The sequence below is a fragment of the Canis lupus genome, chromosome 8 (genome assembly GCF_003254725.2).
Source record: "Canis lupus dingo isolate Sandy chromosome 8, ASM325472v2, whole genome shotgun sequence".
NCBI classification, from domain to species: Eukaryota; Metazoa; Chordata; class Mammalia; order Carnivora; family Canidae; genus Canis; species Canis lupus.
Genome location: NC_064250.1, coordinates 34,839,569 through 34,857,935, shown reverse-complemented (window position 1 = coordinate 34,857,935; position 18,367 = coordinate 34,839,569). Strand labels below are relative to the sequence as shown.

The 18,367-nt window shown below is 41.4% G+C and overlaps 1 protein-coding gene across 3 annotated transcripts in view; it reads left to right on the top strand.

Annotated features, from left to right (window-relative positions):
* The window catches only part of CCDC175 (coiled-coil domain containing 175), a 73,902-nt gene that overhangs the window by 31,138 nt on the left and 24,397 nt on the right, over positions 1-18,367 (top strand). For all 3 annotated transcript variants that reach the window (XM_035719771.2, XM_049113630.1, XM_049113629.1), the window contains exons 13-15: positions 434-565; positions 5,769-5,907; positions 18,135-18,214. In XM_035719771.2, the coding sequence (XP_035575664.1) occupies positions 434-565; positions 5,769-5,907; positions 18,135-18,214 (351 nt within the window). The remainder of the gene's footprint in view (positions 1-433; positions 566-5,768; positions 5,908-18,134; positions 18,215-18,367) is intronic.

Below are 18,367 nucleotides of genomic sequence, written 5' to 3'. Positions count from 1 at the left end.
TCTAGAAGATGCTTTTGAAACACACAACTAGAAACTTATTTGATGTTAACTTTTAAGGAAACATTCTCTTAAAAAAAAGAGAGAGAGAGAGACCAAACATCATTTATTTAATTCCAGTATTGGCCCACTGCCCACCCTTGGGCCCCCACCACTGCCATTCCTTATTTCCTCATGTAGATTAACAATATTATTTAGGGGAGTGGAAGATGAAAAAAAAATAAAGATATTGTTTGGTGAATAAATTAAGCTTTGCAGGAGGGGGGGAAAAAAAGAAAGAAATTCCCTCTATGAAATAATAGAACCTAACATTGGAGCCGAGTCTCATGCAAAGAGATATTAACTCTTGGCTCTTGGAAAATGTAAGGCTGGCTGCTCAAGGAAAAGGACAGATCTTCAGGTTTGATTTTGTTTTGTTTGTTTTTTTTCTAATCAGACTGGTTTAAGAGAAAAAGAAATCACTGAATTTTTGGCAGAGATTGAAAGGGTTACACGTGAATTAAAACAAGAGGAGGAGGAATTTATTGTCAAAGAAAAAAAGTTAATTGAAGAGTTGAACAAGTATGAGGTAAGTTTTATTTTGCATCTAAGAATAATTTTAGATGGCTATATTGGGGGTAGAGGATAGTTCATGCTATTCTAAACAGTTAAATATAAAATCTTCCAGTGTGAACAAGGCTACAATTTCATTATGACTCTTGTTTTGTTTTGTTTTTTTCCTGAAAAAAAAAAAAGAGCAAGAAAAGAAAAAAAAAATCAGTAAGAAAAGAAAATCAGATGCTCTGAGTTACGTAGAAATGTTGGCAAAGTCTGTGGGGGCAGGTGGAGCGTTTCAGGGAGCCATTCCGAGCTGGCCCAGGAGTGGCTGGAGGAAGCAGCAAAGGGCAAGGAAGGCAAGTGAGACTAAACTCAGAAATCCTCATGAAAGAGAAGGCATCTTACTGAATTGGGAGCTGCTAGGAGCTGGCCTGGCATAGAATAGAGCATGGGTGCTGGGGAAGGTAGAGAGAAAAGGCACCGAAAGGACCCAGGGGGCCCTGAGGAGGTGAGTCTCTGAAAACACAACAGAAAGCACAGCTTTTCAAGGTGATGGAGTTACCTTGAAAGGTAAAGGGGTGTTACTTGGAGACAGAGGGGCCTTATTTGAGGACAACTGTCCCATGTGATAAGGCAGCAGAGAGTCCTCACATTTCAGAGTTGAGATCTTGCCCTGGGCTCAGCCCATGCCTCTCTGCACAGCCACCATGGAATCCTGCAGAAACTGTCCTCAGGTACCTGGTCCTAGAGGAGCCAGTTCTTTCCTAATACAAATAACACAAAAGGAGCAGCTGTGTCCTCCACACAAAAATACTATGAGAAAAATAAGTGAAAGGGGGAACAGAACTTTCCAACAACCGAAGAACAGTCAGAAAGATGGTGCTGGAACACATGAAATCTGTGATGAAATGTTCCTCTGTAAATTAAAAAAAAAAAAAAAGTAATTTTGTAGACATGCCAAGGAAGCAACATAGAAGCCTAGGAACTTAGAGAAGAGGTGTCCAAAGGCAATGGCCAGAAATAAGAAGAGGTGAAACAGAAACCCACACAGCTCAGAGAACAAACAAGGGGAAAAAAGCTTTGCCCAGATTCAGACAAATGAGAAGCAGAAGGGAGAAGAGTCAGGGTGGGAAGCGTTTCTCAGTCAGTTGCTGTCTGTCTGGGCACCTAACATTCAAGATACTGAAAAATATACACAAAAAAAGACAGCAAAACTCTGCCCTTCTGGTGCTCTCATCCTGCTGTGGGGAGATTGAAAAGAAACAAGCAAAACAAGCAGGACAATTGGTATATTCAGTGGTGACAAATGCTACAGAGAAAGACAAAGCAGGGAGCAGGGATAGGGCGAGCGTGTGCAATGCAGTCTGTGTGCCAGTAAAGAGGAGGGTTGGAGAAGAAAGGGTAGAGTCCTGGAGGGTGTGGGGAGGTGGCCTGGAGTTAGCAGAGGAGGCAGCTCCAGGTGGAGGGCATGCCCACCACGAAGGCCTGGGGCAGGAACAGCAAGGAGGCAGTATGGCTGGAGCAAACAGGAGGGAGAGGGACCCATTTTCTGGAAGTAGATGCTGAGATGGATGGAAGAGTGCCAAGGTTTATTAGGGAGTGTTGCCTATGAAAGGACTGGGTGGGCGAAGCGAATAGGCCTTTAGGTAACCCTCAAATTCAGTCAGTTGGTTGGGGGCCACCTCCTTGAAGACCATGATCTTCACTACATGACCAAGGAGACCCTGAAGGGGCCGGCCGTTGGAGGCTGGCAGCTGACCACACTCCTTGGCACAAGGCAGCGAGTCAGCCCTTCCTTGAGGGGCGGTCCAAGAGGGGCATTCCCAGGTCTGCCACCTTATAGGCCATCATGAGTGCTTTGTCTTTTCTTTGCCTGGGAAGCCGGAAGAGGGTTCTGAATGACAGGCTAAAATAATTGGATTTTCATTTAAATAGGATCTCTCTAGCTGCTCTGTTGATTAAAATTTAGGAAAGCAGTGGTGGGTGCAGGAAGACTAATTAGGAAGCAAAAGCAATGTTCCGAGTGGTCTGTGTAGCCCAAACCAGAGTGGTAACTGAGGAAGTGATTGGGAGGAGGCAGCCAGCGTGTGTCAGGCATTTCTTGAGTCAGAGCTGACAGAGTTTACCATCATACTTACTGGTAAACCAGTGAAGACAATCCCCTTAAAGTCAGCAATAGGATGAGGACACTAGGTAACGTTGCGCTCGAGCTTGAACAGTGCAATTAGGCAAGATAAGAAGATAGTCTTCCAGCATCCACTCCACCCCATTTGCCAGGCTGTGTGCCTGCTGTAGGGCTGTGTCCACCTGTGTCTAATTCATACAACCATGGGCAGATGGCAGCTTGTGTGCTGTTATTATAAAGATTTCCCCATGATAAACATCATCAATAACCCAGAGCAAATTGGAAATCAGAACCCCATTTCTGCCTTTGGCTCAGTTGTATGAGGAGCCACGGGGCTTCTACAGCATTCTGACCTAGTGCTGCCACAATGGGGCATGGTTGGATCTGCTGGGTCCTACATTCTTATGTCTTGCAGGGTTTCGTCTGAGTAGCAGAGCCAGTGGGAAAGGGGTCTGTTAGAGGATTTGACATCCGCAGTTGCGGGAGCTGGTTACACAGTCTAGTGAGGCTGTCAGCCTTCTGTCTGGAGCTGGGGCCTGAAGGCTGCAGGGCAGGCAGCTGGGAAGGAGAGATGGACAGGGAATCTTAGGATGAGCTGGAAGTTCTCCTGATGGGCAGGGACTGGAACCTGCATCTGTCTCCCTCTTTTCCAAGGCTCCAGTTCCATGGGGTTGCAACAGAAGCCAGAGCCCTTTGCCACTGAACTAACTGTGCATGTGGCTCAGGAATCAGGGAAGTTTGGAGGAGCTGAAAAAGCTGTGGGTCTGGCTTCCTGAGATGCAGCAGCACCGGGTACCCAAACCCTCCTTCCAAGTGGGAAACCAGAATGTGGGTTCTTGTCAGGGCACCGGTGGCAGCTAAGCCAGTGGAGGCAATAGTAATGAATTAATGCATTATTCACAGACCTTCTGAGACCCCCAAGCTGTTCTCTTAGAGATCCTAGTATAGGTAATACACAATTGGTTTCTTAACACTGCCGTGCGGACAAATTGACTCCTGATTCTGCATTAAGGTATGTTTACATGAAGGTGGTTTTTTGTTTTGCTTAAAGATTTTATTTATTTATTTTAAAGAGAAAGAGCACATGAGCAGGAGGAGAGGCACAGGGGAGAGAGGGGGACAAACAGACTCTGAGCAGAGTGTGGAGCATGATTTGGGGCTCAGTCCTACGACCCTGAGATCATGACCTGAGCCAAAACCAAGAGCTGGCCACTTAACCAACTGATTTAACTAGGCGCTCCATTAAATAATGGTATTTTTATGTATGTTTTTGTCTTTCTATATTCCTAAAGATTCTAATGGCAGTTTGGGAGGGGACATTTCAGGCTGACATATCACTGTATTAATTAGGGCACAGACAAGTTGCTTTGTCAAAGAGATGCCAAAATCCAGTGAACAGAAGCAAATGTAGGTAGTAAAGGGTTAGCAACCTCCCTCCTTTATTGGGAAATTGACCTTGGCTTAACTTTCATTCCCCTGGAGCCTGGTAAAGGTAGACAACTAAAGTTGTATTACCAGGCATCATTGCTTGTAGGGAATGACCCATGATTGCCATGCTACATCTTGACTGGGAGGATAACTGGTAGGAAACTAGAGCATTGAACCTCCCTAAGTTTAGTGTCTCTTTCAAGTGGGCATGCCCCTTTTGGGGACCTAGCAGATACATCCAAACAGTATTGGTCACACTCACCCATGTGAGTGTCTTCCTCTTACATCTGAGTTATCATTTTGGTGGGGTCAAAGAACACTAGCATCTGGTCAGCTGTGTTGTGAAGGTACTTCCTACTGGGGAAGCCTGCCAAGCATTGCTCTGCTGGTACCTGGGGTTTCTTTTGGATTATGTGTGTATGCAACTTGGTTAAAAATAAAAAGTAAAAAGAGTTTTTTTAAAGAATGAACTGGGTCAAGTATAGCCTCTTCAAATCTTAAGAGTCAGTATCTAGTTGAGAAGACCCCCTGATGTGGTCATTACAGAAGAAAGGTGTTTATTTCTCTTTCCCATTACAGGCCAGGGGCAAGGGATCTAAGTTTGGAAGGGAAGCTCTGCCATCCTCAGCATGAGGTTAACATCTGTGGATACAAGTGGCAGCTTCCATTCTCATTCTTTTCCAGCCAGGCCAAGGAGGGAAGGACCAAGGGAGCACATACCACTTCCTATTGAAGGGGGAGGACCCAGAAGTGGCACACATCCCTTGGATGCACAAACTCATCGATCACACCCACTTGCAAGGAAAGCTGAGCAATCCCTCTAGCTGGCAGCCATGTGCTGAGCTAGAACTGAGACGTCCTGATACTGAAGGACAGGAGAATAGATAGTAAATGTCAGCTGACTGTCTCTGCTTTAGTCACCATTATAAACACATCCCGACTTCTAAGGGAGGTCCAACTGTTCCCTTTGAAACTAAATTGAACTTGAATAATTATTCTTTTAAAGATTTTATTTATTTATTCATGAGAGATACAGAGAGAGAGGCAGAGACACAGGCAGAGGGAGAAGCAGGCTCCATGCAGGGAGCCCGACGCGGAACTCGATCCTGGGACTTCAGGATCATGCCCTGGGCCAAAGGCAGTCACTAAACCGCTGAGCCACCCAGGGATCCCTAAACCTGAATAATTAAGCAGGCATCTTCATGTTTTGTGTGGGGGCACTTTTTGCCCATTTATTGTAGTAACATATGTAATTATTTCTACCCCTTCCCCATTTCCTACTTATATCCACACTTCTTAGGACTTGTGTATATTCTGTTTTGCTGCCTGGCTTTTTTCCCCCCATAAAATATGATTAACCTAGAGAAATTTTCTCAAATAGATGTTGAAGGTACACATATGTTAGCATTAATAGAATCTTAACAGTAGGGCCAGAGAACTGAACGGATCTTTGGATAGCCCATTGAATCTAATCTCTTTACAAATTGCCAGAGAGTAGGTCAATCAGCCAACAAATATTTTTCAAATACCTAGTATGTGCCAAATACCTTTCTGTGCACTTCAGGATAAGAGGACACTAAGACAGAACTCTTCCTCTTGAAGAGTTTCCATTCTACTCTAGAGCATAAATTGCGTAAATTCTCAAAAATTTTACTCAAAATTAGCTTTATTTTCTTTAAAGGAAAGATTTATTAGGGAAACAGAAAGTAATAAAGTAAAGGAAGAGGAACTGGTTGAGTGTCTTCCACAACTTCAAGTGGCAGAAGAAGAGTACATAAACAAAAGTGGAAAATTTGAAGAAATCAATAATATTATTACAGGTATGTATGAGGCTCTTAGTAATTGACCTTAAGCCCAGGTAAGGATGTCACTGTTTTCTTCTAACACAAGTGGGGAGAGAGGGGAGTGGTCATCAGTCCCAAGCCAATGGTGAAAATCTTCAAACTTTTCCTATCACCTTCAACTTCTTTCTCTAGTTTTTGCCTCATCTATTAATTTATTCTCCTTTACACCACAGTCTTGCTGTTGCTCTTGTCAAATTTTTCCTTTTCTCTTTTAAAGACTTTAAAATTAAGAATTAGTAGCAACTGTATTATGTAGTTTCTCTCTATTCTTTGTGAAGGTGGAAAGAACTCCTTTAACTGCTACCATGTAGAGTGATTTTTGTTTCTTTTTTCTTAAAGATTTATTTATTTGTTTTAGGATATATGTATTTCTTTAAGGAGACAGAGAGAGCACACAAGCAGGGGGAAGGGCTGAGGGAGAGGTAGAGAATCTCAAGTAGACTCTCTGCTGAGCATGGGGATAAAAATCAGTCTATCTTTGACACAGCAAGTGCCTGTGTCAAAAAGATACAATCATATGGAAACCCAGTATGTTGAAATGTAAAACAAGTATTTTAAAGTAAATAGTGGTAATTACCAAGGGAAGTGAATTTTAAGAATATATGATTATAAGCCCAAAATAGCCAAAGTAATGTTAAGAAAGAAAAGTAAAGCTGGAGGCATCACAATTCTGGACTTCAAGCTGTGTTATGAAGCTGTAATCATCGAGACAGTTTGTACTGGCGCAAAAACAGACACATAGATCAATGGAATGAAATAGAGAACCCAGAAATGGACCCTCAACTCTAGGGTCAACTCATCTTTGACAAAGCAGGAAAGAATATCCAATGGGAAAAAAATAGTCTTTTCAACAAATAGTGATAGGAAAACTGGGCAGCCACATGCAGAAGAATAAAACTGGGGCATTTTCTCATATCATACACAAAAATAAACTCAAAATGGATGAAAGACCTAAATGTAAGATAGGAATCACTCAAAATCCTAGAGATGAAGACACAACAGCAACTTCTCTGACTTTGGCCACAGCAACTTCTTGCCAGACATATCTTCAAAGGCAAGGGAAACAAAAGCAAAAATAAACTATTGAGACAGGAAGGCAAGAGAAACATAGAAAAGGAAACATAAGAGCAATGTGTTCCAGAAAGTAGGAAAATATGCTTCCCCTGCCAGCAGTGAGACTTACAGAGATAGAATTGGTTCAGTACATATAAAGAACAATGTTATGACTTTTGGTTAAATATGATGGGTAAAACATGGATCTATCTTTATTCCCTAATGAAACTTCATAGAAATGTGTACAAAAGATGTTCTTAGAGGAAAAAATTTATAAACTCAGAGGTACAGAGACTGGCAGAGAAAATATTCACAGATAATAAACATCAACAAATTTTTAGAAAATATAATTGGATATAGGTCTTAACAGGAAGGGAAATATGAATAGCAAGTGCCTGCAAAAAAAAGCATACCATGAAATCAAGACGTACTCTCCACAGGACCTGGCAAGTCTTGGGCATTGGAGGACCCTGAGACAGTGAAGCTGAGATGACTCTTAGGCCTAAAGATCGGTTGAAAATCTTTATAATATGCAGTGAGACCTCCAGGTGCCCTCACTCTTCTGTGCAGCTGGCAGAGAAGTTGGCCCAACAGATTCTAAACTGCAGGATATCCGATATGACTAAGGGTAGAAGATAAATGCTGTACAAAGACCCCCTTCCACTGTTCAGCTTGATGAAGGCTGCCAGCCCATTGTGTGTGACTATTCTGTAATTCCTTCCCCAGTTGGAAGAAGGAGATGGTTGGATTCTTCTCTAAAGAAACCAAACACTCTCAGAGAAAAGCCCCACATAATCTAACATTTATGGATTCCCCAACAACACGACTGGTCCCTTCTGAATCACTGTACAGTGAAGCCCACTCAGGGATTGAAACTTTCAGTGCCTTATGCTTAAATAGGATTAGACAGTCAAAGATCATCAGATACCTCAGGAAAATTTCCACCATGAAAGGCAGAAACTAAAGCAGACAAAAAAAAAAAAAAAAAACCAAAAAACCAGAAATGAATGGAAACATAGATGACACAAAAAATATAATACTTTTAAAGATATATTCTTAGAAAAGATCTACTCTCTATATTATATATATATGTATATATATAGTCTCTTTGTATTATAGAAAATATACATTATATTATAGAGGATATATCTTAAAGTTATATTTGTAGAGAAAAAAAGATATTGCACTTATGAAAAAAGAACAAGATACTTAAAGAACAGAAAACAAGAAAGAGCTCTGAGAAATGAAAGATATAACAACCAAAATTTTAAAGTCCAAAAGAAGGATTCTAAGAAAAGTTGAGAAAATCTCCCCAAAAATAGAACAAAAACCAAGGAGCAGAGGAACAGGATAAAAGAGGAAGAGAATTAGAAGACTCTTCTGAGATTTGAATATCTAATTAAGAGGAAGGCCAGAAAAAGAGGGCAGAAAAAAATGCAAAAGATAAAGCTGTCCAAGAGATAATAAAAAATATTTCTGAGAATTGAAGAAAATGAGTTTACTATCTGAAAAGGCCCATCAAGTCCCCAGTGCAATTTCTGAAAGAAAAGACAGTAAATAGCATCACTGGGATTTCAGGAGGAAAAAAAAATATCCCAAAGGCTTCTAGAGATAAAAAGAAGATCTTACACAAAAGATAGTAATCAGAATGGTTTTAAACTTATCTTTAATATTGTACTAAAAAAAAACATTGCCTTCAAAATTCTGAAAGAAAATAATTTACAGGGGGGGGAGGAGCAAGATGGCGGAAGAGTAGGGTCTCCAAATCACCTGTCTCCACCAAACCACCTAGAAAACCTTCAAATTATCCTGAAAATCTATGAATTCGGCCTGAGATTTAAAGAGAGACCAGCTGGAATGCTACAGTGAGAAGAGTTCGCGCTTCTATCAAGGTAGGAAGACGGGGAAAAAGAAATAAAGGAACAAAGGCCTCCAAGGGGGAGGGGCCCCGCGAGGAGCCGGGCTGAGGCCGGGGCGAGTGTCCCCAGGACAGGAGAGCCCCGTCCCGGAGGAGCAGGAGCTGCACCGACCTTCCCGGGGGAAAGGGGCTCGCGGGGAGTTGGAGCAGGACCCAGGAGGGCGGGGATGCCCTCGGGCTCCCGGGGACAGTAACAGAGCAACTGCGCGCCCAGGAGAGTGCGCCGAGCTCCCTAAGGGCTGCAGCGCGCACGGCGGGACCCGGCGGGACCGGAGCAGCTGAAGGGGCTCGGGCGGCGGCTCCGCGGAGGGGGCTGCGCGGCCCGGGAGCAGCTCGGAGGGGCTCGGGCAGAGGAAGAGGCTCCGTGCGGAGGGGGCTGCGCGGTTCCAGGAGCAGCTCGGAGGGGCTCGGGCGGCAGCTCCGCGGAGGGGGCTGCGCGGCCCGGGAGCGCGAATCCAACAGCGCAGGCCCCGGAGCACAGGGCGCCGGGACACAGCCCAGGATCCCGCCTCCCCCGGGACAGGCAGAGGCCGGGAGGGCCCAGGACAGCAAGGACGCTCCTGCCCCAGCTGAGCAGATCAGCGGCCCCGCCCCGGAGCCTCCAGGCCCTGCAGACGGAGTTCCTGCCGGAGCTGAATCCAGGTTTCCAGAGCTGCCCCGCCACTGGGGCTGTTCCTCCTGCGGCCTCACGGGGTAAACAACCCCCACTGAGCCCTGCACCAGGCAGGGGCACAGCAGCTCCCCCAACTGCTAACACCTGAAAATCAGCACAACAGGCCCCTCCCCCAGAAGACCAGCTAGACTGACAACTTCCAGGAGAAGCCAAGGGACTTAAAGAACACAGAATCAGAAGATACTCCCCGGTGGTTCTTTTTTTGTTTGTTTGTTTTGTTTTTGTTTGTTTTGCTTTTTGATTTGTTTCCTTCCCCCACCCCCTTTTTTTCTCCTTTCTTTTTCTTTCTCTTTTTCTTCTTTTTTTTTTTTTTTCATTTTTTTTCTTTTTCTTCCCTTTTTTTTTCTTTTTTTTCTCTTTCTCTTTTCTTTCCTTCTTTCTCTCCTCTCTTTTCTCTTTTTCCCAATACAACTTGCTTTTGGCCACTCTGCACTGAGCAAAATGACTAGAAGGAAAACCTCACCTCAAAAGAAAGAATCAGAAACAGTCCTCTCTCCCACAGAGTTACAAAATCTGGATTACAATTCAATGTCAGAAAGCCAATTCAGAAGCACTATTATACAGCTACTGGTGGCTCTAGAAAAAAGTATAAAGGACTCAAGAGACTTCATGACTGCAGAATTTAGAGCTAATCAGGCAGAAATTAAAAATCAATTGAATGAGATGCAATCCAAACTAGAAGTCCTAACGACGAGGGTTAACGAGGTGGAAGAACGAGTGAGTGACCTAGAAGACAAGTTGATAGCAAAGAGGGAAACTGAGGAAAAAAGAGACAAACAATTAAAAGACCATGAAGATAGATTAAGGGAAATAAACGACAGCCTGAGGAAGAAAAACCTACGTTTAATTGGGGTTCCCGAGGGCGCCGAAAGGGACAGAGGGCCAGAATATGTATTTGAACAAATTCTAGCTGAAAACTTTCCTAATCTGGGAAGGGAAACAGGCATTCAGATCCAGGAAATAGAGAGATCCCCCCCTAAAATCAATAAAAACCGTTCAACACCTCGACATTTAATTGTGAAGCTTGCAAATTCCAAAGATAAGGAGAAGATCCTTAAAGCAGCAAGAGACAAGAAATCCCTGACTTTTATGGGGAGGAGTATTAGGGTAACAGCAGACCTCTCCACAGAGACCTGGCAGGCCAGAAAGGGCTGGCAGGATATATTCAGGGTCCTAAATGAGAAGAACATGCAGCCAAGAATACTTTATCCAGCAAGGCTCTCATTCAAAATGGAAGGAGAGATAAAGAGCTTCCAAGACAGGCAGCAACTAAAAGAATATGTGACCTCCAAACCAGCTCTGCAAGAAATTTTAAGGGGGCCTCTTAAAATTCCCCTTTAAGAAGAAGTTCAGTGGAACAGTCCACAAAAACAAAGACTGAATAGATATCATGATGACACTAAACTCATATCTCTCAATAGTAACTCTGAATGTGAACGGGCTTAATGACCCCATCAAAAGGCGCAGGGTTTCAGACTGGATAAAAAGCAGGACCCATCTATTTGCTGTCTACAAGAGACTCATTTTAGACAGAAGGACACCTACAGCCTGAAAATAAAAGGTTGGAGAACCATTTACCATTCGAATGGTCCTCAAAAGAAAGCAGGGGTAGCCATCCTTATATCAGATAAACTAAAATTTACCCCAAAGACTGTAGTGAGAGATGAAGAGGGACACTATATCATACTTAAAGGATCTATTCAACAAGAGGACTTAACAATCCTCAATATATATGCTCCGAATGTGGGATCTGCCAAATATATAAATCAATTATTAAGCAAAGTGAAGAAATACTTAGATAATAATACACTTATACTTGGTGACTTCAATCTAGCTCTTTCTATACTCGATAGGTCTTCTAAGCAAAACATCTCCAAAGAAACGAGAGCTTTAAATGATACACTGGACCAGATGGATTTCACAGATATCTACAGAACTTTACATCCAAACTCAACTGAATACACATTCTTCTCAAGCGCACATGGAACTTTCTCCAGAATAGACCACATATTGGGTCACAAATCGGGTCTGAACCGATACCAAAAGATTGGGATTGTCCCCTGCATATTCTCGGACCATAATGCCTTGAAATTAGAACTAAATCACAACAAGAAGTTTGGAAGGACCTCAAACACATGGAGGTTAAGGACCATCCTGCTAAAAGATAAAAGGGTCAACCAGGAAATTAAGGAAGAATTAAAAAGATTCATGGAAACTAATGAGAATGAAGATACAACTGTTCAAAATCTTTGGGATGCAGCAAAAGCAGTCCTAAGGGGGAAATACATCGCAATACAAGCATCCATTCAAAAACTGGAAAGAACTCAAATACAAAAGCTAACCTTACACATAAAGGAGCTAGAGAAAAAACAGCAAATAGATCCTACACCCAAGAGAAGAAGGGAGTTAATAAAGATTCGAGCAGAACTCAACGAAATCGAGACCAGAAGAACTGTGGAACAGATCAACAGAACCAGGAGTTGGTTCTTTGAAAGAATTAATAAGATAGATAAACCATTAGCCAGCCTTATTAAAAAGAAGAGAGAGAAGACTCAAATTAATAAAATCATGAATGAGAAAGGAGAGATCACTACCAACACCAAGGAAATACAAACGATTTTAAAAACATATTATGAACAGCTATACGCCAATAAATTAGGCAATCTAGAAGAAATGGACGCATTCCTGGAAAGCCACAAACTACCAAAACTGGAACAGGAAGAAATAGAAAACCTGAACAGGCCAATAACCAGGGAGGAAATTGAAGCAGTCATCAAAAACCTCCCAAGACACAAGAGTCCAGGGCCAGATGGCTTCCCAGGAGAATTTTATCAAACGTTTAAAGAAGAAATCATACCTATTCTCCTAAAGCTGTTTGGAAAGATAGAAAGAGATGGAGTACTTCCAAATTCGTTCTATGAAGCCAGCATCACCTTAATTCCAAAGCCAGACAAAGACCCCGCCAAAAAGGAGAATTACAGACCAATATCCCTGATGAACATGGATGCAAAAATTCTCAACAAGATACTGGCCAATAGGATCCAACAGTACATTAAGAAAATTATTCACCATGACCAAGTAGGATTTATCCCTGGGACACAAGGCTGGTTCAACACCCGTAAAACAATCAATGTGATTCATCATATCAGCAAGAGAAAAACCAAGAACCATATGATCCTCTCATTGGATGCAGAGAAAGCATTTGACAAAATACAGCATCCATTTCTGATCAAAACTCTTCAGAGTGTAGGGATAGAGGGAACATTCCTCGACATCTTAAAAGCCATCTATGAAAAGCCCACAGCAAATATCATTCTCAATGGGGAAGCACTGGGAGCCTTTCCCCTAAGATCAGGAACAAGACAGGGATGTCCACTCTCACCACTGCTATTCAACATAGTACTGGAAGTCCTAGCCTCAGCAATCAGACAACAAAAAGACATTAAAGGCATTCAAATTGGCAAAGAAGAAGTCAAACTCTCTCTCTTCGCCGATGACATGATACTCTACATAGAAAACCCAAAAGTCTCCACCCCAAGATTGCTAGAACTTATACAGCAATTCGGTAGCGTGGCAGGATACAAAATCAATGCCCAGAAGTCAGTGGCATTTCTATACACTAACAATGAGACTGAAGAAAGAGAAATTAAGGAGTCAATCCCATTTACAATTGCACCCAAAAGCATAAGATACCTAGGAATAAACCTCACCAAAGATGTAAAGGATCTATACCCTCAAAACTATAGAACACTTCTGAAAGAAATTGAGGAAGACACAAAGAGATGGAAAAATATTCCATGCTCATGGATTGGCAGAATTAATATTGTGAAAATGTCAATGTTACCCAGGGCAATATACACGTTTAATGCAATCCCTATCAAAATACCATGGACTTTCTTCAGAGAGTTAGAACAAATTATTTTAAGATTTGTGTGGAATCAGAAAAGACCCCGAATAGCCAGGGGAATTTTAAAAAAGAAAACCATATCTGGGGGCATCACAATGCCAGATTTCAGGTTGTACTACAAAGCTGTGGTCATCAAGACAGTGTGGTACTGGCACAAAAACAGACACATAGATCAGTGGAACAGAATAGAGAATCCAGAAGTGGACCCTGAACTTTATGGGCAACTAATATTCGATAAAGGAGGAAAGACTATCCATTGGAAGAAAGACAGTCTCTTCAATAAATGGTGCTGGGAAAATTGGACATCCACATGCAGAAGAATGAAACTAGACCACTCTCTTGCACCATACACAAAGATAAACTCAAAATGGATGAAAGATCTAAATGTGAGACAAGATTCCATCAAAATCCTAGAGAAGAACACAGGCAACACCCTTTTTGAACTCGGCCATAGTAACTTCTTGCAAGATACATCCACGAAGGCAAAAGAAACAAAAGCAAAAATGAACTATTGGGACTTCATCAAGATAAGAAGCTTTTGCACAGCAAAGGATACAGTCAACAAAACTCAAAGACAACCTACAGAATGGGAGAAGATATTTGCAAATGACATATCAGATAAAGGGCTAGTTTCCAAGATCTATAAAGAACTTATTAAACTCAACACCAAAGAAACAAACAATCCAATCATGAAATGGGCAAAAGACATGAACAGAAATCTCACAGAGGAAGACATAGACATGGCCAACATGCATATGAGAAAATGCTCTGCATCACTTGCCATCAGGGAAATACAAATCAAAACTACAATGAGATACCACCTCACACCAGTGAGAATGGGGAACATTAACAAGGCAGGAAACAACAAATGTTGGAGAGGATGCGGAGAAAAGGGAACCCTCTTACACTGTTGGTGGGAATGTGAACTGGTGCAGCCACTCTGGAAAACTGTGTGGAGGTTCCTCAAACAGTTAAAAATATACCTGCCCTACGACCCAGCAATTGCACTGTTGGGGATTTACCCCAAAGATACAATGCAATGAAACGCCGGGACACCTGCACCCCGATGTTTCTAGCAGCAATGGCCACTATAGCCAAACTGTGGAAGGAGCCTCGGTGTCCAACGAAAGATGAATGGATAAAGAAGATGTGGTTTATGTATACAATGGAATATTACTCAGCTATTAGAAATGACAAATACCCACCATTTGCTTCAACGTGGATGGAACTGGAGGGTATTATGCTGAGTGAAGTAAGTCAGTCGGAGAAGGACAAACATTATATGTTCTCATTCATTTGGGGAATATAAATAATAGTGAAAGGGAATATAAGGGAAGGGAGAAGAAATGTGTGGGAAATATCAGAAAGGGAGACAGAACGTAAAGACTGCTAACTCTGGGAAACGAACTAGGGGTGGTAGAAGGGGAGGAGGGCGGGGGGTGGGAGTGAATGGGTGACGGGCACTGGGTATTATTCTGTATGTTAGTAAATTGAACACCAATAAAAAAAAAAAAAAAAAAAAAAAAAAAAAAAAAAAAAAAAAAAAAAAAAAAAATAAAATTAGGTCTTTACACTGGCAAAAAAAAAAAAAAAAAAAAAAAAAAAAAAAAAAAAAAAAAAAAAAAAGAAAATAATTTACAACATTAGATACCCATCCAAACTATTAGTCAAGTACAAATGTAGAATAGAGATGCAATCAGATATATAAGATCTCAGAATATTTCATTTACTCTGTCTCAGGAAGTTAGTACAAAATTTATTTCAACAAAGAGGGAATAATCAAGAAAAAGAGGAGAATGTGAAATTCAGGAAACAGGAGTCCAATGTAAGGGGGCTGCAAAGGAAAGTCTCAGGTGTTCAGCTGTGCAATTGGCCTAAAGAAAAACAAAAACAGAAGGCAGTGGAGGAGGGAAGAGAAATGGAGCTGATAGATCACCTAAGGTGTTTGACCACATGAGAAATAATATTTGGAAGGTTTTACAATTCTGTTATAGATTTTGATGAATTAATGTGTACATGGAAAATTAGGCAAGTGAAAACAATGAGGTTATTTTCAACTCTTAGAAAAAGCAAGAAGTATACAGTAGAGGAGGTATAATCTTACTACACCATTTGTCTCACCTATGAATAATACTTACATTGCCATAATGATCTAAACAGTTAAAATTAATTCAAAAAAGCATAACTTTATGCAGAGGTTAGACATAGAGGTTGTAAGTGTGGGTGAGGGCCATGGGGATGGGAATAAGCATGCTATGTTCTATATTAGGAAGAAAGTAGAAAATATCTTAACATGACAACTGAACAAATAGCCATATAAGCATTTTTTAAAAGAAATAGAAAAAGAGTCAAAATGAGTTTAAAAATGATTGATTTTAAGGAGTCAAACACAAGGGGTGGGCACTAAGTTGAAAAGCACCTGACTTCAACTCTCCCTCTTCGCCGATGACATGATACTCTACATAGAAAACCCAAAAGCCTCCACCCCAAGATTGCTAGAACTCATATAGCAATTTGGCAGCGTGGCAGAATACAAAATCAATATCCAGAAGTCAGTGGCATTTCTATACACCAACAATGAGACTGAAGAAAGAGAAATTAAGGAGTCAATTCCATTTACAATTGTACCCAAAACCGTAGGATACCTAGGAATAAACCGAACCAAAGAGAAGTCTACAAACTACAGAACACTTCTGAAAGAAATTGAGGAAGACACAAAGAGATGGAAAAATATTCCATGCTCATGGATTGGAAGAATTAATATAGTGAAAATGTCAATGTTATCCAGGGCAATTTACACATTTAATGCAATCCCTATCAAAACACCATGAACTTTCTTCAGAGAGTTGGAACAAAATATTTTAAGATTTGTATGGAATCAGAAAGGACCCTGAATAGCTAGGGGAATTTTTTAATAATAAATTTATTTTTTATTGGTGTTAAATTTGCCAACACACAGAATAACACCCAGTGCTCATCCTGTCAAGTGCCCCCCTCAGTGCCTGACATCCAGTCACCCCCCAAGCTAGGGGAATTTCAAAAAAGAAAACCATAGCTGGGGACATCACAATACCAGATTTCAGGTTGTACTACACAGCTGTGGTCATCAAGACAGTGTGGTACTGGCACAAAAACAGACACATAGATCAATGGAATAGAATAGAGAATCCAGAAGTGGACCCTCAACTTTATGGCCAACTAATATTCAACAAAGGAGGAAAGACTATCCACTGGAAAAAAGTCTCTTCAATAAATGGTGCTGGGAAAATTGGACATCCACATGCAGAAGAATGAAACTAGACCACTCTCTTGCACCATACACAAAGATAAACTCAAAATGAATGAAAGATCTTAATGTGAGACAAGATTCCATCAAAATCCTAGAGGAAAACACAGGCAACACCCTTTTTGAACTTGACCAGAGTAACTTCTTGCAAGATTCATCCATGAAGGCAAAAGAAACAAAAGCAAAAATGAACTATTGGGACTTCATCAAGATAAGAAGCTTTGGCACAGCAAAAGATACCATCAACAAAACTCAAAGACAACCTACAGAATGGGAGAAGTTATTTGCAAATGACCTATCAGATAAAGGGCTAGTGTCCAAGATCTATAAAGAACTTCTTAAACTCAACAGCAAAGAAACAAACAATCCAATCATGAAATGGGCAAAAGACATGAAGAGAAATCTCACAGAGGAAGACATAGACATGGCCAACAAGCACATGAGAAAATGCTCCACATCACTTGCCATCAGGGAAATACAAATCAAAACCACAATGAGATACCACCTCAAACCAGTGAGAACGGGGAAAATTAACAAGGCAGGAAACCACAAATGTTGGAGAGGATGTGGAGAAAGGGGAACCCTCCTGCACTGTTGGTGGGAATGTGAACTGGTGCAGCCACTCTGGAAAACTGTGTGGAGGGTCCTCAAAGAGTTAAAAATAGATCTGCCCTATGACCCAGCAATTGCCCTGCTGGGGATTTACCCCAAAGATACAGATGCAGTGAAACGCTGGGACACCTGCACCCCGATGTTTATGGCAGCAATGTCCACAATAGCCAAACTGTGGAAGGAGCCTCGGTGTCCATCAAAAGATGAATGGATAAAGAAGAGGTGGTCTATGTATACAATGGAATATTACTCAGCCATTAGAAACGACAAATACCCACCATTTGCTTCAATGTGGATGGACCTGGAGTGTATTATGCTGAGTGAAATAAGTCAATCGGAGAAGGACAAACATTATATGGTCTCATTCATTTGGGGAATATAAAAAATAGTGAAAGGGAATAAAGGGGAAAGGAGAAAAAATGAGTGGAAATATCAGAAAGGAAGACAGAACATGAGAGACTCCTAACTCTGGGAAACGAACTAGGGGTGGTGGAAGGGGAGGTGGGTGGGGGGTGGGGGTAACTGGGTGATGGGCACTGAGGTGGGCACTTGATGGGATGAGCACTGGGTGTTATTCTATATGTTGACAAATTGAACACCAATAAAAAATAAATTTATATTAAAAAAAAGCACCTGATTTCTGTTTTTTGTTATAAGCCTTGTAATAGTATATGACTTTTAAAGCTAGGCACATGCCTTATTTTGATTAATTTTTAAAACTAAACACTGTGGGTATTTATTTTTTCTCTTATAGCACAAAAGCAGGAGCAGAATTTACTGAGTGATTACCTTTCTCAAATGGCAAGAGAATTTACAAGATATTTTAGCAACACGGTAAAGAGTTAATACATCCATTCTTCTTTCTTTTATTAGAATACTGATATATACAAACTGTAATACTCTGTGTGTGTGTGTGTGTGTGTGTGTGTGTATGCACACATAGGCTCTAGATACAACTAACATGTAATCATGGGAAAATCTTTGGGG